The sequence below is a fragment of the Aquarana catesbeiana genome, linkage group LG07 (genome assembly GCF_042186555.1).
Source record: "Aquarana catesbeiana isolate 2022-GZ linkage group LG07, ASM4218655v1, whole genome shotgun sequence".
Lineage (NCBI taxonomy): Eukaryota > Metazoa > Chordata > Amphibia > Anura > Ranidae > Aquarana > Aquarana catesbeiana.
Genome location: NC_133330.1, coordinates 83792729 through 83815591, shown reverse-complemented (window position 1 = coordinate 83815591; position 22863 = coordinate 83792729). Strand labels below are relative to the sequence as shown.

At 40.6% G+C, this 22863-nt stretch overlaps 1 protein-coding gene across 1 annotated transcript in view; it reads left to right on the top strand.

The window, feature by feature from the left end:
• Positions 1 to 22863, top strand: part of ACAD9 (acyl-CoA dehydrogenase family member 9) — a 189061-nt gene that overhangs the window by 125728 nt on the left and 40470 nt on the right. Inside the window, exons 8-12 of the mRNA XM_073592394.1 lie at positions 10228 to 10301; positions 10570 to 10645; positions 18697 to 18767; positions 20129 to 20248; positions 21380 to 21508. Of these exons, the coding sequence (XP_073448495.1) occupies positions 10228 to 10301; positions 10570 to 10645; positions 18697 to 18767; positions 20129 to 20248; positions 21380 to 21508 (470 nt within the window). The remainder of the gene's footprint in view (positions 1 to 10227; positions 10302 to 10569; positions 10646 to 18696; positions 18768 to 20128; positions 20249 to 21379; positions 21509 to 22863) is intronic.

The following is a 22863-nucleotide window of genomic DNA, read 5'->3' as shown; positions in this document are numbered from 1 at the left end:
ACTTTTCTCTCTCTTTTTTTTATTAAATTTTGGAATGAATGTTCTTCACATTACCCTGAGCTAGAAGATTGCTTTAGTTAATATGTTGTCTCATTATCTGTGGCAGATGGCCAGCTTAATCACAAGTTGTAATTGTTTGATACATTCAGACCCAGGCTCTGTCTTTTGGAATCTACTCAAACCCATCTCCAATCAGCATTGTAAATGTGTTTCTATTGCATGTCTTGGCTAATGTAGAGGAAAAACTGGATAGGCTTCTGTTTTGTATGGCCTACAAATAGGCCATACAAAAAAAGAAATTATTGAAAGAAAATATAACCAAAATAAAATTTGTCAGAATTACAGAAAAAAATTGAAAAAAAAATAGACTTACTCAACCATAGGTCAACCTCCTTGGGTGTAGTGACATTCAACCACATTTATGCTTCTTTGATGGAAAAATCACTTTTATGGTAGATCCAGTGGAACCAACTTTCACTTGTATTGGTCCAGCGATATCACTTACACATCAGACTTCTCTTGTGGACAGGAGGAGAATACTAGTGAATAATAGCACATACCCTTTCTTGAGAGTTAGGATGGCCATACACGGAGCAAAGAAATTTGCTAGATTCCTCCACCAACACAGACAGTGTTGATGTGGGAATCCCTCCTGCTGGGTCTTCTCTTCACAGGGATGGGCGGGGGAAGCCATTCCTGCCGGGAGAAGACAGTGATTATTGCTAGCGGCTTTAGCAGCCGCTGTCTAATCGCAAGAGAATCTGTCAGGCTAGACACATGTTACACAAAGTCCAATGGTAATGCATGTAAAATGTGCATACAACACACTGCACCTCAAAAAAACAAATGGTCAATTGAATACCCACAAAGGACAGAAGTAACATGCATAACAACAATTTCCGATGGCCAACCAGTGTGGCAACGAGTGACCAGACTATTAGTAATGTCAGCAAGCTGACACATTTCAGGGATGCTTCCCCTTCCTCAGAGCTCAATTACTAGGTTTACCCCCTGAAGAAGTTGCCAGTATGGCAGATTGCACAATATGACACACTTGAATCAAAATTGAAAAATTCCACGCGTGGATTAATTCTTCATGTGCAAAAAAACACAAGCAGCTAGCACTAAAATTCTTAAAACAGAATTCACGCAATTGTAAAATCCAAATAACCTAAAGAATCCAATAAAGACAAACCATGTGCAGTAAGAATTACCTTAAAATTAAACAAAATTGAAATAACTAGTTAACATTTAAACCAAAAATATAGTGTAAACCTCGAGCTGGATACAAAACAGAAAACATTCAGACTGCTGCACCTCTATAAATCCTGAATAATGTATCTCATAAGTAGTCTAAAACAAAAAAGATGTGCTGTCTCATAAAAAAACCCAATAATTATAAAGCAAAATTATGAAATTATGAAAACCTGTTAAACATGCTAAACTCATATAGTGCATACTAGAGGTGCACCCAATGAAAAAATACATATATTTTTATATATAATTGTATTATATTCGACTTTTTAATTAATATCATGAATTTAAATGAATGTGAAATTTTCAGCTATTATCGACACCTTTAGTGCAAGAAAAATGCATCCCTTTAAATTCTATGAATGCCTTCACGCTGGTCTGTTGCACTTCCATTGTGGTGTTAAATCTTGCTTGCTGCATATTTGATCAGGTAAAAACCGCACCAATAACGTACCTCCCCGTTAAAATCAATTGAAAACGCAGCAAGAATGCATCAATAACGCACCCGTGTTACATTTTTTATGTGGTTTTTGAGTTTCATAATCTATGAAAAACGCCGTAAGCACAGTAAAATCGTGGCAAAATCGCGCATGGTTTTGGTGCCATTATCTGCACTGTTTTCTCTATCGGCAAAATGCCTAAAACACCATTTTCGGATGCTGAAATTTCGGTGCATCTTTAGTGCATACGATCAACTATAGACAATGTGAAAAAATTTCATATATGTTCTACCTTAAATAAAAATACAATTTAAGCAAATTCAAAAGAATTCATCAAAAATTTACAAAAAATGTATAAAATTCAACCAAAAGTTCATCAAATAAGATTAAATATAATAAAATAAAAACAATAGTGTTCTTCTGAAAGTGGAACGCTGGAACGCTTTGTGTAAATTGAGCACTCAGCACCAAAGTGCTTCTCAAATGACTCGTTACCAGATTTATGCTGCAGTGCTTTGTGCCCTACTCTACAATGTGTTGATGTGCCATTCACAATGATGACGCTTTCCTACAGCAGCTGAGAAGTGACTACACACTGGTCCTCATTTCCAGTTCTTAAAATTGTGTGACTTGTAGGCCATGGGGCCCTCATTTGTGATTTTCAAGGTGTTTTTTTTTTTTAATTAAGCTGAATTGGGACACTGTTGGACTATTTTTTTTTTTTTTTTTTTAATTGAATAGTACAAAGCTAAGTTCTATTTTGATTAGTCTGTTTCTGCTTGCTTGCTTATAACCTAAGCTGGAAAATGTAACGATTGCATTCCTATGCTCATTAACTCTGGTGCAATCTGCAAAATGATCTGATTGGTAAAAGCTAAACAGATACTTTCCCCAGTTTTTATAAATGAGACCCATTTGTGAGGCAGTTTGCATAGATGTGCTTGAAAACGGATTGGATCACGCTTCCAGCAGATCAAGGTGTATTTCTACAGCTGCATAAAACCAATCTGTTTTTACTTGTAATGAATGGTAAGCCAGTAGCGCAACACATATCTCTTCCTATTATGATGCAGGATTGTTATATATTTTTTTCAATTTAATCTGAAAAGTGCTTACTAAGCTGCTGTAGAAATGGAGTCCTCTTTCAACACTGACCCACGCTATAAATCACTGGCTCCGGGACAGCGGCTCGTAGTCTATTTACACGTTTAGAAGCTGAAACAGTTTAATTGCTCTAATTTGAGCACTTCACGGTTTTGTGTAATGTGTTTCCGTTAATGCTGTAATTTCTGCTGGCACTACATCATTATGTAAAATAGTCCAAATCAGCTGGATATAATTTTGTAAAGAAGCACTTGGCTAAATGAGCCCGGTGTGACATGTGTATGTTAGACGATAGTGGCTTTCATTAGTTTGTATGTCTTTTGTTAAAAAAAAAATCCAATGAAATGACACATAAATGCACAACATCACAATGTTTTATATAATCTGTTTTTCTTTATTGTACATTACAGGACACACAGCTGCCATATTAATCCTTACGTAATGGGTTATGCCGCACCTATAGTTGAGTAGGCATTGGAAAAAAAAAGACAGGAAATCCTCCCCTTCTCCCATACAGGAAGTGCAATAGTCCAGTATTCAGGATTTAAAGAGGTGCAGCAGTCTGAATTTTTTCTGTTTTGTGTCTTTGTGCGAGGTTTGCACTATATATTTGGTTGCAGTGTTCAGTTTTTTGACCGGTGTCTGAAAGTGATGGTCACGGGTGTGCAGCTTTCTGCACAAACACGGTCATGCTCAAAATGATTCCAGTAGGGATCAAGAGTTTGGTGCTTTCCGAATCCATTCCTATGGTTAAAATGCTAAGATGTGTGTGTGTGCCCCTCTATGGTGGAAGATATCGACATGCGGGGATTGCCTGTAACTCGAACATTCAGTGCTGGACCCTGCGTATACATAACCTTGGGCAGTAGTAACTGCTATACAGGTCCAAGGTAGTGAACTCCAAGAAAATGGGATTGAATCCCTGAAGGTCCTGAGTGACATTACCTGCTGTGATCGGTTGGTTCTGGACTTTCTGAGTCAGAACCTGTAGCAAGATTGGTAAGTCCCTGATAGCCTTGGTCCCAGGAGTTTTTTTTGACCCCTATTGTGTTGTATGCTACTGGTCCTTTCTATGTGTTCCACTAGATGTTGGTGTTTGACGGAGGAAAGTCGCTTCTACCTTCCTCAGGTGCCTCTAGAGGGTCGTATGGTGCATGTCTGACTTTGCTAGCTGTGCCGATCTGTGGTGAGGTTTTACTTGCTGGTATCTGACTGCAGGAAGTATACCTGGGCATTCTGGGCTATGCGATATGTTCATAGTGTGGTCTGTGTACAGGCTGTGGGGCGTGCACAAGTATTGCACTCTTTCGAGGTGCAGGCACACGCAAGAGGGCACTGAGTGCCAATGTTGAATGTAAGAGACAAAAACAGAATTGGGAAGCGCAGATCCAGGAGGTGGCAAGGAATCAATTGGAGATGGAATCCATGTGAAATTTAAAACAGTTTATTGCTGATAAAACATGTAGCCAATACATAGTACAAATGGAAAAAAATCATCATAATGGCCAAACCCACTGTGATAGTGCCAGCAATGGAGCCAAAGCTGGTGGAGAAATGGCTGTCCTGTCTCCGTGAGGGCTGTGGACAGAGTGGGCTGCAGACCAAAAATGGGAAGCCTGAAAAAACTTTTCCAACAGCTGGGAGCGGTTACCGTAACCAAAGCTGGGCTACATCAGGGAGGGGAAAGGCTGGGCACAGATCCAGGAAGCACGATCACTGTGTGACCAGAGTGGAGGATGGCAGTGCCAATGCAGCGGCCGGTGAGAATAGAGATGGATGCTGGAGGGGCAGTGGGAACGAGGCTGAGCTGCAAGGTGTCCGGACACGACAGGACTCCTCACCGGCCGCGTCACACGCTCTGACCGCAGGCAGACGTCGGCAAAGCCTGATGGATCAAACAGATCAGAGCAGGGGCTGTGATGAGTATCACAGCAGGTGCCAGAGCTTGAGCGGTATACAACTACATGTTTAGGGGTTTAACCCCTTCCCTTCATCAGATAACACGCACCACATAAGAGACAGCCAGCATGTGTTGCAGTCCTTGCTGTGGAGCATCTATCATCATGATTCACAGGGCAGTTTAGCACATTTAGGTACATGTAAGTACACCTGTGGAGGAAGGGGCACTGCTAGCTTGGGGTAGAAGTATCCTGTGGCAACGTTACACTTATTTTGCTGTTCAAGTGTCCTTTCAGCTGATTGGGACTGCCTGTTTTTCTGGCTCAGGTCCCAGGTTTATTTGTCAGCAAGCTAAAGTCTTCCAAAAAGCAGGGAGGTGGGAGCACAGCTAGGAAAAGTGAGTGGTCTGGAGAACACGGGACATAGCCCCACTGGTGTAATTTTTCCCTTACAGGCTAGGGGTTAAGGATAGTTAAGAGCCCCTATGCTTGTCTGGTTGTGTGGCTGCTGCAGGGACAACATTATCGTCATCTTTGTATATTACAAAGGAGAATTTGTAAGCCACCTTAGCTGGGCTGGGTTGTTGCCTCCTATAGGGCATGGCAGTAAGCAGAATAGGTGACCCCCTTCTCTGGTATCCCCTCCCCTCAACCCCTCTCCTGCTGTTGAAGAGGAAGGGATGTACGTGGATGATTAGGTAGATGAGGCGGAGCTTGAAAAGGGACAGACGATGGGTACCCTATTGGGGGAGTCTGAATTTGAGTAAGTTCATATTGTCTCTGAGACGCTTGGTGAATTCTCTGTCAGAGATAGTTCACACTGATTTAAATCTGCCACCTCTTTCTCAGCTGTACGCGGCGAACTTTTTCACCCTCCTGCAGTGCACAATTACTAGACCTTAAGAACTACAATTGTTCTACGTACTCCTGGTTTGGTAGGATCAATATCCTAAAACAATTTCTTTCAAGCTTTGCCCATTGTGGTTCCCCACTCCTTTTTTGCTACTCTGTAATCTGCCTTTACAAGGTTCATATGGAAACGTGGCAGACCCAGATGGCACAGTACGATCATGTCCCTCCTAATGCAAGATGAGGAGGGGTTGCGGCTGAAATTATATTATTACCATGCTGCAGCGGTCCTTATGAGGTTGGTGAACGGACTCCATCATTCTCACACAAAGCAATGGGTTGCCATCGAGCAGTTGATTGCTCCCTATGATCTCCAGGCACTCCCCTGGGTTGACCGTGCCTCTTGAGGCCTCTCCTCCTCTCTGCCTCATCTCCTCTCTGCCTCACCTCACTTTTCAGCTGTTGTGCATGTGGAATAAACTAGTGTCCCACCTGGGGCTCTCCTCTCGGGTGGGCCCGATAACCCCCCACTTAGGAAGTTCACAATTACTCCCTGCTGTAGCATGTACATGCTTTCTATTCTGAATGAAGGAGTCACATTGTTGGCTAGTACAAATCCTTTGCCAGGGTTGTTGGCTAGTACAAATCCTTTGCCAGGGTTTCCTTCCACCGTGGTTGACTCTGGCATCTGCATGGCAGGCTTCTTTCCTGGCTGGAATATCAGCAGTTGACGTCTTTCTTCTCCTCCCTCTCTCCCACGGACTCCTTTATCAGGCATCTTGACTTTGACTCCCTTCTGTTGCAACCCCACCTGAACATGTCTTCTTGGAGGTACAGTTGTGCTCATAAGTTTACATACACTGGCAGAATTTATGATTTCTTGGCCATTTTTCAGAGAATATGAATAACACAAAAACATTTCTTTCACTCATGGTTAATGTTTGGCTGGAGCCATTTATTATCAATCAAATGTGTTTACTTTTTTTTTAATTATAATGACAACATAAACTACCCAAATGACCCTGATCAAAAGTTTACATATCCTGGTGATTTTGGCCTGATAACATGCACACAAGTTGACACAAAGGGGTTTGAATGGCTATTAAAGGTAACCATCCTCACCTGTGAACTGTTTACTTGTAATTAGTGTGTGTGTATAAAAGGTCAGTGAGTTTCTGGGCTCCTGACATACCCTTGCATCTTTCATCCAGTGCTGCACTAACGTTTCTGGATTCTGAGTCATGGGAAAAGCAAAAGAATTGTCAAAGGATCTGTGGGAAAAGGTAGTTGAACTGTATAAAACAGGAAAGGGATATAAAAAGATGTACAAGGAACTGAGAATGCCAATCAGCAGTGTTCAAACTCTAATCAAGAAGTGGAAAATGAGGGGCTCTGTTGAAACCAAACCATGGTCAGGTAGACCAACTAAAATTTCAGCCACGACTGCCAGGAAAATTGTTTGTGATGCAAAGAAAAACCCACAAATAATTTCAGGTGAAATACAGGACTCTCTGAAAACATGTGGTGTGGTTTTTTGTGTACAATTAGGAGGCACTTGAAGAAAGATGGGCGGCATTGTAGAGTCGCCAGAAGAAAGCCATTACTACACAAATGTCTCTGGCAGGCCTCTCCACCTGGAGGTGATCAAGGCACTTTGTTTATGATGGGGAAGGCCAGATGTGGATTTTTTTAGCGTCCAGGTCCAATGCAAAGCTGGTTTGTCTCCAGAACCTGGGATCCCCAGGCTTTGGCAGTAAATGCCCGATGATGCCAGGAAATCAGTTCTTTCTAATGTTTTTTTTTCTCCAATACAGCTTCTTCTGCATCTGTTGCACAGCATTCGGGTGGACAGAACACTGGTGATTCTAGTGGCACTGGCTTGGCCCAGGAGAACATGGTATGCCAACATCATAAATATGCTTTTGGCTTGACCAGAGCTTCTGTTTCAGGATCCGGTCTTTCATCACTCTTACGGTCTTTGAATCATCATTTTTGGATCTTTGGCTTTAACGGCTTGGTTATTGAAGCCAGAATTCTGAAGGATTGAGGGGTAGCTGATGCAGTCATTGCTACTTTAAGAGCCAGGAAGACTTCTTCTAGGTACAGTTACCATAGGACTTGGTTGTCTTGATGTGAAGCTAGGGGGTTCCACTCCTTCAAGTATGACATTGGTCAGATCCTGTCTTTTCTCCAGTCTGGAGTTGACTTTGTTATATCTAGGGGAAGATCTCGGCCTTGGCAATTTTTTTCCAAAAGCTGATTGCTTCTCATTCGTTTGTGCGAGCCTTTGCAGGAACAACCTTTTGTACCTATTCAGGGCATTCCTTTGTTTTTTTTTTTTTTTACTCAGAAGATGGCGTTTCTGGTTGCTATTACTACGACAACAAAAGTGTCTAAATTGGTAGCCCTGTCTTGCAGGGAGCTTTATCTTGTGCTCCATCAGAATGAGGTGGTGCTTTAATTGAGGTGGTGCTGTAGGTTCTGTTTTCTTTCACAGGCTTCAGTCGCCAGGGGACAGGGTCTTTCACATGTTAGATTTAGTGTGGGCTGTAAAGATGTATTTGGAAATAACTGCTGCTGTTAGGCAGTCAAGTTCGATTTTTATCCGTGCTGAGACTAAAAAAGGGTCGCCTGGCTACTACAGTAAATTGACTACTTCCCGTTTGGATTCATCAGCTAATCTGTTAAGCCTATGGCTTAAAGGGAAGGAATCTGCCATTTTGAATGATGGTTCATTCTACCAGGAGTGTAGCTTCCTCCTGGGCTATTCATCATCTGGCCTTAGTGGATCAGGTTTTCAAAGCTGCATCCTGGTCTTCGATTCAAAACCTTTACACATGTTATCAGGTGGATGTAAGTATCGCTGAGGATCTGGTCACAATGTCTTGTGGACTGCTGTGTAGCGCCTTTGGGCCTGTCGGTGGTGGCCGTGTCTCGCTCCCCTCGTAAGCTGTGCTTTGGGACATCCCGTTAAGTAAGGATTAAAATAATCCCTCTGTGTCCTGTGATGTACGATAAAGAAAACCGTTTTTTTGTACTTGCCTGTAAAATACATTTCTTGGAATGCATCACGGGACACAGAGGTCCGGCCCTTCTGTGGGGTATGCATAGGGGTTGCCACCTTTTCTTCAACTCAAACCCGAACGCTAGTGGTGTACAGCTATTTTTTTAATAGAGTTCCCCTTTTACATCAGAGTCGGCAGAGTTCCCCTTTTACATCAGAGTCGGCAGAGTTCCCCTACACTGTAAGGGGGGGGGCGCTCTGCAGATTCTGATATAAGGGAGAACTCTGGAGGTTCTAACATAAGGGATGCTATGCAAACCCTGATTTAAGGGGGAATGCTGAGGTATGGAGAGGACTCTGATGTAAGGGGGAACACTGTGGCCTCTAGTGTAAAGGGGAACTTTGATGTAAAGGGTGCTCTGAGAACCCTGATATTTACCTCAGTGTACTTAGAGGCAGGAGAGGGAAGGGGGGAGACTTCAGTCACAGACCGGGATGAATAGTGAGCTCACTCACCCCTTGGCAGTCTGCGCCTCTCATCCAAATGTATCTGAGGCTGTTGGACATGAAACTTTCCTTTATTCTGAGGCACAGTGCCGGGAATTGGCGTGTGGGCAGACACAGAAGGGTAGGGGCAGGAGGTAGGGAAGCGGATCAAGGCCTCTCTCCTCTCCCGTGTGTGTGGTTTTGGGCAGTGTGAAAGAGAGTGTAACAGACACACTCGGCTTAGATAACTGCAGGAACAACCCTGCTGGGAAGCCATAGTCCAGATTGAATTGTGTCCAGGTTTCAGGCAGTCTGAAACCCGGACCCATGATTGCAAACCCGAACTGTCAGGGTGAATCACAGAAAGGTGGCAACCCTAGGTATGCATTGCTTACTACAAACCTGAAGCACTTCCTGTATGGGTCCATTCACTTATAGGTGGCGCATAATCCATTAAGGATTAATATGGTTGCTCCGTGTCCCATGATGTGCTGCAAGAGATGGATTTTACAGGTAAGTACAAAAATCAGGTTTTTTTTTGAGAAAATATCCAGTGACACGAGACTGTTTGTTTTTTTTCCTGAGTTTTTAAGCTAACCATGGGGCCGCGTTAAAGGCCAACTTCATCCAAAACTGTTTTAGTTTTTCCTGTGTCTCTCGGGTTCTAATTCCTGTCCACATCTCCCATGGGTAAATAAATGTACTTCCCGTTCACTGAAAGAGTGTAAAAAAGACCAAGGAATGGTGGATAAAGAGTAAGCAGCAAAATCAAATTTATTTAGAGGATGGGAGAAGGCTTTCAACACGTTTTGGGTTTTTCTTGATTTCTGTTTTTTTGTCCATCTAGCATCTGCATTCTCTCATCTTTTCCTAGTTTCACTGGCATAGAAAAAGAGGGTACTCTCCCCATCAAGGACATCACTGTGAGGAGTAGACTCAATGATGAATAGCAAGGCGTAGGGGAGCGTGGGTAATAAACGGGCACCAAGAAAATTGTGTGCAGTGAGATACAACAGGTCTTTCAGGATCCTGGGAACTTTAATCATGTTAGCTGTTGTCCTGTGGAGATTTTGGCATGGTACAGTTGTATAAGGTGGTCTTGCAGGCTTGGATATAATTACAACAAATGGAGAATTGATATCCATATAGAATGTAGAGAACCTATAAAAACACGTCTCCCATTTCATTTCAGCCTGTGAACTTCACTTTGAAAACACCAAGATTCCTGTAGAGAACGTCATTGGTGAGGTTGGCGGAGGTTTTAAGGTATGGTGTGATCCCTGCAAATGATGTGTGTTTATTAGTTCTGTTCTCAAGCAAACGAAATTTCTGGGCTGTCGCCCTGTCCTTACTATTCATTTGTTAAGTGCCTTCTAATTAATCTTCATGGCTTGTAATCCATTAAATCATTTCTGATGGATTATTGTATGCGAGTGACATGTGCAATGCAACTGACCATTCCACTCTTGTTGAAAGATTTTGAAGATATTTTTCTCTTGTAGAATTTTGTTAATAAGAGATGTCCGATTTTCAGGTTGCCATGAACATTCTGAACAGTGGGAGATTCAGCATGGGCAGTGCCTCTGCTGGAATGATAAAGAAATTAATTGGTAGGTATAGGAAGGTGATATAGCATTCTTTCATGCATCATGGTTAAAGAGATGTTGATACTACTGTTAAAGATATTATTTAACAATTTATAAATAAGGTATTAAAGAGAGATGAAGGGGGAAATACAGCATAAAAGCATATGTCTATTTGACACACAGTTGCTAATCTAAAAAAAAAAAAAAAACTAAAACAGTGTTTACATGTTAACACTGAAAATTCTGAATACAGTATTTATAGCAGATAACTGAATATAAGCAGGGATTATTGGTTCACAAATATTTCAGTATGTGTTCAGGCTGACCAACCCCAGCAAAGGGATCTCCCTCTGGCCATCAACTATGGGTGGCAAGGCACTGTGAAAAGGTCTCCGGGATAAAGTTGTGGACAGGCACAAGTCAGGAGATGGATACAAAAAATTTCAAAGGCTTTATGAATGCCCAGACGCACACTGAAGTAGACTCTATTATTAAGAAGTGGAAGATATTTGGTACAGCACGGACCCTCCCTGGTTTAGGACGTTGCTTCAAACTGGATGAAAGAGCCAGTAGGAAACTGGTCAGAGAGGCTATCAAGATGCTCTCCACAGTTGCAGGAATTTATGACAAAGAGTGGTCATTGTGTGCATGTGACAACAATATCACAATTTCTCCACAAATGTGGCTTGAATGGGAGAGTTGCAAGAAAAAAGCCACTCCTCAAGAAAGGCCACATACAGTCACAACTGAGCTTTGCCAAAATGCACCTTGAAGATTCTGAGGCCACATGGAAAAAAGTTTTATGGTCAGATGAGACTAAAATTGAATTTTTTGGATCAACACCAAACTATATGTCTGGCAGAAATCCAATACAGCTCATTATCCAAAGAACACAATTCCTACAGTAAAGCATGGAGGTGGCAATATCCTTTTACAGGGGTGTTTCTCTGTAGCTGGAGCACTTGTCAGGGTAGAAGACAAATGGATGGGACAAAATACCATCAAATTCTTGAAGAAAATCTGCTGCCCTCTGCCAGTACATTTTCAATGGAAGAAGGTTTACCTTCCAACATGACAATGACCCAAAGCACACAGCAAAAATTATCACAGCGGTTGAAAGAGAAAAAGGTGGATGTCCTTGCATGGCCTAGTCAGAGCCCAGACTTAAACCCCATTGAAAATTTGTGGAATGATTTATAGACTGCAGTCCACAATAAGGATGAGCTCTGGCAGCACTGCGCTGCGCTAATCACAGATGGTGGCATTTCCTGATCTCTGGGACAATGTCTCACTGCCTGTGATTAGCGCAGTGCCGACTTCCTGGCGGGCTCTGCACGTGGGCTGTGCGAACACGCATGAGCTCATCCTTAGTCCGCAAACAGCCACCATCAAATTTAACTGAATTTGAGCAGTTCTGCAAAAAAAGGGCAAATTTTACAAAGTCTAGCTGTGCAAAGTTAGTAGAGACATATACCAACAGACCTAAAGACTGTAATTTAAGCAAAAGTTGGTTCAACAAAATACTGAATAAAGATATAAATGGTACCAGCGCTGGGATAAATATCAGGTAGAGCAGCTGTAAATCAATCCCTAAACCTATGGATAATGCAATACTCCTTCACTCTATATGTACAGTGTTGACCTTTTGAGTTCAATACTTAAAGTGATTGTAAAGTCTCGTATTTCTGTACATTTTTCTTTAATACCAAACATGTTATACTTGCCTGCTTTGTTGTAGTGGATTGGCACAGTGCAGCCCAGATCCTCCTCTTCTCGGGTCCCTCTTCGGTGCTCCTGGCGCGCCCCCCCCCCCCCCGGTCGGGTGCCCCCACAGCAAGCAGCTTGTTATGGGGCACCTGAGCCGAGCTGCAGCTCGGTTTGTCCATTCAGACACAGATCTGCTGTTGGGCCCCGCCCTCTCTCTCTCTCTCTCTCTCTCTCTCTCTCTCTCTCTCTCTCTCTCCTGGTTGGATAACTGACTTTGACAGCCAATGGCGTCGCTACTGTGTTTCAGCCAATCAAGAGGGAGAGTCCTGGATGGCGGAAAGACTCGTGGACAGAGATGGGACACAGCTAAGTATTAGGGGCTGCTGGGGTGGCTGCTACATACAGAAGACTTTATATCTTAATGCATAGAATGCATTAAGATAAATAACCTTCTCACTTTACAACCACTTTAACAAGCAAACTTACACATTTCTTATCATATATCAGTGCAAAACAATATATTTCTTATTTAAAGAATCTGTGATAAAGTGTCCAATCAGTCCTCAAATAAATCCTTCTATGAAGTGTTCTAGTGCTATACATATAATGAAAAGTGTAATAGTTCATGACCAATCTTCAGCATTTGTACAATTGACTGTACAAAACTTCTTTTAAAAGTACCACTGTTCTGTGCAAATAATTTTCATTTTATCCGTATGCAAGTGTGGCCACATGGACTTGTACTGAGGGAGATCAGGGGTGGGAAATGGGGTCCCCCAGGGTTCTGTGCTGGGACCAATCCTGTTTTTAATTTGTTCATAAACGACCTGGAGGATGGGGTAAGCAGCTCAATCTCTGTATTTGCAGACGACACTAAGCTAAGCAGGGCAATAACTTCTCCACAGGATGTGGAAACCTTGCAAGAAGATCTGACCAAATTATTGGGGTGGGCAACTACATGGGAAATTAGGTTTAATGTAGAAAAATGTAAAAAATTGCATTTGGGTGGCAAAAATATGAATGCAATCTACTCACTAGGGGGTGAACCTCTGGGGGAATCTAGGATGGAAAAGGACTTGGGGCTCCTAGTAGATGATAGGCTCAGCAATGGCATGCAATGCCAAGCTCCTGCTAACAAATCAAACAGAATATTGGCATGCATTAAAAAGGGGATTAATTTCAGGGTTAAAGCGATTATTCTCCCGCTCTACAAGACTTTGGTCCGGCCTCACCCGGAGTATGCTGTCGAGTTCTGGGCACCAGTCCTCAGGAAGGATGTACTGGAAATGGAGTGAGTACAAAGAAGGGCAACAAAGCTAATAGTGTCTGGAGGATATTGGTTATGAAGAAAGGTTGCGAGCACTGAACTTATTCTCTCTGGCGAAGAGACGCTTGAGAGGGGATATGATTTCAATTTACAAATACCATACTGGTGACCCCACAATAGGAACAAAACTTTTTCTCGGAAGGGAGTTTAATAAGACACATGGCCACTCACTAAAATTAGAAGAAAAGAGGTTTAACCTTGAACTGCATAGAGGGTTATTTACTGTAAGAGCGGCAAGGATGTGGAATTCCCTTCCACAGGCGGTGGTTTCAGGGGGCAGCATCGATAATTTCAAAAAACTATTAGATAAGCACCTGAACGACCGCAACATACAGGGATATGCAATGTAATACTGACATATAATCACACATATAGGTTGGACTTGTATCTTTTTTCAACCTCACTTATGTAACTATGGAGATCTCTCCTTCTTTGAAATATTTATCGAACATTGTGTATGTTTTGTTGTATGTGATTTTAATGTTTTTTATTTCAGACTCGACCATGGTTTAACTACATCAAGACATAGGTTACTGAGTAATTTTGGAATGAACGTGGATGCAATCTTTAATCCACTATGTGTGTACTGGGCTTCTTCACCTACCTCCCTTGTGGGCTGGTTTTTAATTGGGAAATGTTTTTAAATATTGAGTTTGCTTATAAATTTTTCAACGTCAATAAATGTATTAAATGTATCCAAATAGGCATTTGCTTTTTTATGTCACGTTTAATGAGCCTTACTGGGGAGTTGATTGCTGGCTGAACAACACAGAGGAGGAAGGCCAGAACCATTAGGAATAATGACATGCTTTTACATGACTTACCTGTAGTGGGTGGTCATGGAAAGTCTGAGTTTTTTGCTGTGTGGCAAAGATGGTGGAGCACTGCACTAGAGCACATCACTGGCGGATTGAAACACAGGTTGAAAATTATTTGCACAGTCAATTGTTCAAATGTTGAAAATTGGTCAAGAACTATTACAACACTTTTCATTGTATGTATAGCACTGGAACGCTTTATGGAAGGCTTTCTTGAGGACTGATTGGACACTTTATCACAGTTTCTTTGACTAAGCACTGATATATGATAAGAAATACCTATGTTTGCTTGTTAAGTATTGACATCAAAAGGTCAGCGCTGTGTGTATATATAGAGTGAAGGAGTACAACAAAATACTGACACAAGGGTTGATCTTTTTTCCAAATCATTGATTCTGTTTTTGATTAAAAAAATTCTGATATGTTGGTGGTATATTGTTCACTTGGATGTTATAATTGCATTAAGTAAATACAACTAGATAAAATAAAAACCGTGTCTTCATTTCAGGCTGCAAAATGTGATTATTTTAAAGGAGGGTGGTTAATTTCTATAACCTTTGTATAGGGGTTGATTTACTAAAACTGGAGAATGTAAAATCTGAAGCAGTTGTGCATGTTAAGCAAGCATGTGTGCCAAATTCAGGTAGTTCTAACCACCACCATTTTAAGAACCTGGTTGTGACAGATTCCTAAATTGCCACCGGCTCGCATACTGGGAAACTAGCTGTAATTTAGACCAGCTCTGAGCTGGTCATGTTTGCCAGTGTTCAGAGTGGGGAATGTCTATGCTGGGAAGCTGTCATGAATGTGACAGCTTCCCACTAGGGGCTTTATCCCCAGCCCCAATCAGCTGTTGCCTGGGAGATTTCTTTGGTCAAAGCTAAATGTAAATAAAGGGGTCAGGGATACTGGTGATGTCATTGCCCAAATAAGGTAATGGCCATATTTAAGAAATTACATGAGTCACAGGGGAGGCAACCCTATTGGGGAACTAGTATCAAAGGCTGTAGAGTATTTTGAGTGGGCAGAGCCTGATGGAAAACTAAGAGACTAGTTCACTGGTAAGATGAATAATCACTTAATATAGTCAGAGGTGGAGAACCATTCCCATGCAAATATTGTAGTACATATTGTAATCTATGGACTAGACACTGTGATTATGGATAGGTTTTAGATGTAAAAAAAACCCAGTGCTCAAAAAATATGCCTAAATAAGAGAGATCTCCCTCAGTACAGGTCCATGTGGCCACATTTGCATACAGTTAAAATATCACTAATATTTTCCTCTGACAAGGATGCCTTCCAAAGAGATACAGTCCTTGAAATTATCCACATTTTGTCATGTTACAACCAAAAACTTAAATGTATTTTATTGGGATTTTATGTGATAGACCAACGCAAAGTGGCACATAATTGTGAAGTGGAAGGAAAATGATAAATGGTTTTCAAAAACAAGAAAACCTGTTAGTCTGCAAAAGACTTGAGACGGGATGGAGGTTCACCTTCCAGCAGGACAACAACCCTAGACACACAGCCAGAGCTACAATGGAATGGTTTAGAGCAAAGCATATTCATGTGTTAGAATGGCCCCGTCAAAGTCCAGACCTAAATCCAATTGAGAATCTGTGGCAAGACTTGAAAAATGCTGTTTACAGACACTCTCCATCCAATCTGCTTGAGCTATTTTGCAAAGAAGAATGGGAAAAAATGTCACTCTCCTAGATGTGCAAAGCTGGTAGAGACATCACCAAAAAGACTTGCAGCTGTAATTGCAGTAAAAGGTGGTTCTACAAAGTATTGACTCCGGGGGGGCTGAATACAAATGCACGCCACACGTTTCAAATATTTATTTGGAAAAAAAATTGAAAACCATTTATCGTGGCGTTTTCCTTCCACTTCACAATTATGTGCCACTTTGTGTTGGTCTATCACATAAAATAAAAAGTTCACATGTGGCGCTGAAATGAAACTATAGCAACAGTCTTTGGAGGAGGAAAGGTGAAATCCCTTCACCAACTTCAGTGTGAACTACAAAGCACACCACACCAGTCTCCTTACCAGAAGTAAGTATAATGCAGGCATGAACATAGAACTCAACATGGGCTCCAGCTCCACCCTCTTATGAAAATAACTTGATATCCAGTAGGAAAGACCTACAACAACCCATCAGGCTGCCAAGATTCAACACCAGGTGTATAAACATGTTCTCCCATTCATAAAGATGACATCACCAGGGAAATGATAAAGCAATCATAGTGAAGCCCGTATGATAGTAGCTTTCAGTGTGCTTGTGTCCCCGCCAGCCTAACATGTTTCATCCCATTGAACATCGTCAGATAATGACATCAGATAATGACATGAACACTTGATTAGCATTTAGTAGTTACTGTGAACATTTTAGTTGTGATATTTGCACATAAAATATCTTGCTTTTGATGGTATTTATGTTTTTTGTATGCATTTTAATGTAAGTAGGATGACACTTCATTATTTATGTTTATGTGGAAACACATGTAATTGTCTGCAGCAACTTAAAGGGTAACTCAACATATATGAGAAAAAAATTTGCAAATAAAAAATAATATAGCATATACAATTGCAATTCAAGTCATATTGCAATTGAATGTTATTAAATGTGATCTTTCTTTTTGAAGTGCTCTAATTTTCTGTAAAATGCAATATGGCTACCTGAAGGCGTTCTGTACACAGATGGTCTACAGAACGCCCCCTGAAAAAGTAATTTCCTACTTGAGTGATTGGCTTACTGATTCTCCCAGAAGTCTGCACTAAGATGCAAGTCAGATTTTGAGCATCCCCTACAACAAAAATGTAATTTTTAATAAGATACTCCCAAAGGGAAATCACATTTAAAGGGACCCTGCCACAATTGAGCCCTACAGGTGATTGATAATTATAAAACCACTCCCATACAGATTCACTCTACACATGGGCACAAAGAGCTGTTTCTTCAGAATAACGAAAGGTAACTATCTGCAACAAAGTTTGTAAAAATTCCTGCATAGATTACCCAGTGGGGATTTTTTTTTTCTCAACAAAAGTGGAGTTACTCTTTAATATTTAGAGTGGATAGGTAAATATCTGAAATGGCAAAGAGGAGGTAGCGTGGGAGTAATTTCACTAATTAAGTTACTATGATTTCAGAAGCAAGGAATCCAATTAGGATGTTTTAAGTGGGACCAGCATATTTCAACTAGGAAATTAGGACAACAGACTGATATATGTCAGTATGTCAGGTCCACATGTAACTTTTAAAATATATTTACAGATGGTTTATGAATGAGAGGAAATTTCAGTAAGGACCCCAGACCACTTTGTAAACTCCCTTTAAAGGAAACCAGTGCCTAGTTGTGGGACTGCCATTGCTGATCAACTTCTAAAATGCTAGCTGCTTGGCAGTGATGCTTATCTTCTGGCTTCAATCCTTTTTCAGTCACTGACCTGGAATGATCAGGAAACATGGAACATGAGAGAAAGCTTAACTCCTTATCAGCATACTTGTCAAAAATCATCGAAGTAATAAAACCATTAGATCAGAGTGACTGACAGCCAGCTAACACATTCAATAGGAGGCCAGCAGTGAAAGCCACAATATTTCTAAATACACACTCATGCAATCGTTGACCTTGCTCCTCAGATGCTCCCAGAACACACACACTTTACATTCACAATGAGTTCTGCTTACTGAACCAGTGTAGTTACAATGCATAGCAGGATCATCATGTGCCTTTAGCCAAGGTTGGCCTGACCATGAATGTTTTTTTAGGTACAATTACATGTTTTATGTTACTTGTATATCCTATGGGAAATTCACTATGGGTAGAAGGAGATGATGAATCTTGTGTACTTGTGTGCTCTATAGTGATTTCTTCATAGACATAAATGGAAGCTACAATACACACAAAGAAAGCTGCATATTTGGCTTATGGCAAAGCCATGCATATAATATCTAAGTCATATTTAGGTAATCCATCATGCTCTGCAACTTGCTCAAAAACTTTACTATTGTGCTTCTCAGCAGTTTTCTGAATAAAACTTGAAAAAAATATACCAGAGCCTTCATAAGATTTTATTTAGGATTAATTAGAAATAGAGCGGTTCAGGAGCATAGGACTTTGTGCATTATGAAAGGGATCTCGTTGAAGAATATACATACAGTATCATGCATTTGTTTACCCTGACTTCAACTTTTTCTTTGTGAACAGAGATGACAGCAGAGTATGCCTGCACAAGGAAACAGTTCAATAAGAAATTGAGTGACTTTGAATTAATTCAGGTGAGAAATAATACCCATAGAAATGTTCTCAACCAGGCAACAACATTAGGAACAGTTATATTTTTTGCAAATATCTACAATACAATTTTCAATTCTAGAGGAATAATAGGGATTATGCTTTAGGAGTTTGACTACCCAGCTACATCTGTTTGCCAGTAGTTTCTCCAGAACAGTCCTTTACTTCTGCCTGCGCTTCTAAACTCTTTATTGCTTAGTGACTAGCTAGCTCAGCTGATGAAATACCCAGATGCTCAGTTGACAACACTGCCAGTTATGACATGGAAATATGTTGTCAAGGCATGGCTTGCCAGTTTATGTGAGAACAAGAGAAATTGGCACACAAAGAATTCATCAGAAGCTCAACTCCAGCGAAATATATTACCATGTTAAATGGGCACCACTTGGGTATATCACTCCTAAGACAAGTATACTGTCTTTGGAGTAACAAGATGTACATTATTTAGCCTTGTAATGGCCTGGCATTTGGCAATCCTGAAAGCAAGCTCTGCTCCAAACTTCACTCTCCCTCTCCATTCAGCGTTGAAGCAGGTCCCGGCCTAAGAATCCTGTCCTCACTCAAAGTTCCACAGCAAACGCGTAAAGAATGCCACACACTGATAATGTCACACTACTTCAAAGTTTGTTCCACCATACAGGCTTAATGGAAGTCTGAAGACTTAAGTGATTTTTGCCCTTCATACCTCACAAGGGCTGCTTCCCTTATATATACTTGTTTTTGATGTCATATTGTTATGCTTTTGATGAAGGCTGAAATGTGTCAGATTTTTGGATGGTGTCATTGCTGTAATGCTTAAATAAATATTTTCTATGGAGAAGCTGACGAGTTGCCGGGCTGTACTTTCTATGGATCTTTTAATGGAAGTCTCAGTCTGTGGCCACACATTGACACGTTTCACCCAGATTGGGTTTAATCATAGAGATGGGCTTTTGGGCTGAACTGGGAATTCTAGTAGTGCTGAGAGCTAATCACTGGTGAACAGGGTAAATATAAAGATATAAGAAGGCAAAATGCAATTCACCTTAGCCTTTAATTAAAGTGCCTGTCATTTTAACAAAAAGAAATTCGGCAAAGCTTTGCAGTTCCCTGTTAGTGTCAGAGCTTGTTCATCCCTTCCCTCTTGCCTCCCCCACATTGCTGTTGGCCAGTGGGGCAGTCCGCCATAGTGTGGGGTCCAGTAAGAGAAGTAGCGGGCAAGTTTTAACTCTACAAAGAAGTGTCAGAGCTTTGCCCAATCAAAATGACTGGCATTCGGGCAAAGGAGAGGGACTAAAAACTTCTGCAGTTATATGCAGCTAATTTATAGGTATAAAATAACTAAAAAGCTGTTATCATTCCCTAGGATAAATTTGCTCTCATGGCTCAGAAAGCCTATGTCATGGAAAGCATGGCTTACCTTACTGCTGGCATGATGGACAGGCCAGGGTTTCCAGATTGTTCTGTTGAAGCTGCTATGGTTAAGGTAAAGTAATACATTTTATTTTATTTTACAAATTCATCAAATGGTTTGAATTCTGCTTCGTTTTACTGAGTACACCATGTGTATCAGTTTCTGACCCTACTTATAATGATAAGTAAATCAGCAAATAGAAAATTTCTGATCATTTGGAATAGTTGCATGTACATCTGATTGGCAACATGAAATTCAGGAATCCAGGCAGTTGTAGTTCATGAATTAAATTGCATGGATAGCTTTATTATGGAAATAGTGACTTTAGTTTCAGTACCCTACCCCTTTATATACCTATTTATCAGTGAGGCTGTCCATAACAAGGATGGTCCAACAGTAATCACACAAGAAAAGGCAAATGGGTGACTACAGTAACTGAAGTAGCCTTTTACATACAGCTTCTGGGGGAATAGCTTTTGTGGAGCTTTAAGGCTCCTTTTGTACTTGGACATCCCATTGTTGTATGGTATTGTACGCGCATTAATGAGTGGAAATTTGTACCCTGTAATTTTTATTTAGATACATCAGCCATCATGTTTCTATTGTGTCAGTAGGATATGAGCCAGTGGGAGGAACAATAGTGAGTGTCAGGGTATCAGGAAATGAACACTCCCAAAAGTGTCAGGTTTTGCAGGATCTTGGGACGGCAGTTCCCCTTCACTTCTGCAGAGACTGGCTTATGGAAAGTAGGAGAAGGGAGCATTCCATGTCTTTTTTTGCAGGAAGAATTATTTTAGTGAGTTACTTTAAATGGTATCTGATTATGCTTGCATGGACCTCTATGAGAGTTTTAGCAAAATAAGTCCACTTTTTTGGCCTGTCCTGCCACAGTTACAGTGGCAGTACAAAAAGGGAAGTGCATAGAACCTTCAGGTTTGATGTCATTCTGCACCGCCAAACAATACTGTCAACGTCAGTATTTTTTAAAACTTTCAAATCACTTTTAGTTTGCTACATGCACAATAAATGGTGCTTACTAATGCAGAGTGCATCTTGGCTAGTATGTGGTTGGAGGTGCATTGCTTTGTATTGAAGGTGGGGCGTAACAACATCCTTTCAAAAATGCTGTAAAAGATAAAGGATATTTTTTTTCTCCAGTGCTACAGTTATGCTTTAATATGGTCATGGACTTTGTTGTATCAGGTGTTCAGCTCTGAAGGGGCGTGGGAGTGTGTCAGCGAAGCCTTGCAGATTCTTGGAGGACTGGGTTATATGAAGGACTATCCGTATGAGCGTTACCTTCGAGACAGCCGTATTCTTCTCATCTTTGAGGTAAGTGAGCTCTGTTTTCCATAAACCCCAGCTGTTGAACAGGTATATTTATCGGAAACTGTAATTCTAGTCTTGTGTATTAGGAAAAAATAAAATGGCTTTGTTTTAGGTTTAAATTTGTAACCATAAATTAACATCACATTTAGAAATGTTGACCTTAAGCGCAAGCTCAGGTGTATTAAAAGATTATTTAAAAAAATAAATAAAAAAAACTCTATCTCTAACTAGATAGCCCCCACTAGGTGCCTACATACCTTTAAAGAAAAAAAAAAATAGACCTACATTTGTTCTTTAACCACCTCAATACTGGGCACTTTCACCCCCTTCCTCCCCAGACCAATTTTCAGCTTTCCGCTCTCTCGCACTTTGAATAACAATTACTCAGTCGTGCTACACTGTACCCAAATGAAATTTTTATCATTTTGTTCACACAAATAGAGTTTTTATTTGGTGGTATTTATTCACCACTGGGTTTTTTATTTTTTGTGAAATAAGCAAAAAAAGCAAACATTTTGAAAATAAAAACTATTTTCTACTTTGTTTTAAAAGAAATCAAATTTAGTCAAAAATTTAGCCCAGAATGTATTCTGCTACATGTCGTTGTAAAAAAAAATCCTGATAAGTTTATGATAATTGATTTGTGTGAAAGTTAGAATCTACAAGCTATGGTGCAAATCATTAAAAAATGATCACGTCTGATGTACTGATGGCCTATCTCATTTCTTGAGGCCCTAAAATGTCAGGACAGTACAAAAAAACCCTAAATGACCCCTTTTTGTAAAGATGACAGTCCAAGGTATTTAGTAAGAGGCATAGTGAGTTTTTTTGAAGTTGCAATTTTTCATCCATAATTATTTTGGAAAATCAGGATTTTTTTTTCTCCACAAAATTGTCATATTAACAAGTTATTTCTCACACATGGGATAGGTACACTTGCAATTCGTCCCCAAAAAACATTCTGCTACTCCTCCTGAGTATGGTGATACCACATATGTGAGACTTTTCCACAGCCTGGCCACATACAGAGGCCCAACATGCAGTTAGCACTGTCAGTTGTTCTAGGAGCATAAATTACACATTTAGTTTCCTGACTACCGATCACATTTTTGAAGGCCCTGGAGCATCAGGACAGTGGAATTACCCACAAAATGACCCCATTTTGGTAAGCAAACGCCCCAATGTATATTCTATGAGGCATAATGAGTCTTTTGAATGTGTCATTTTTTTCCACAAGTTTTTGGAAAATTTAGAAAGAAAATAAAAACTGTCAAATTTATAAGATATTTCTAAAACATAGCATGTACATAGCAAAAATTACAACCCAAAATACATTCTGCTACTCGTCCTGAGTATGG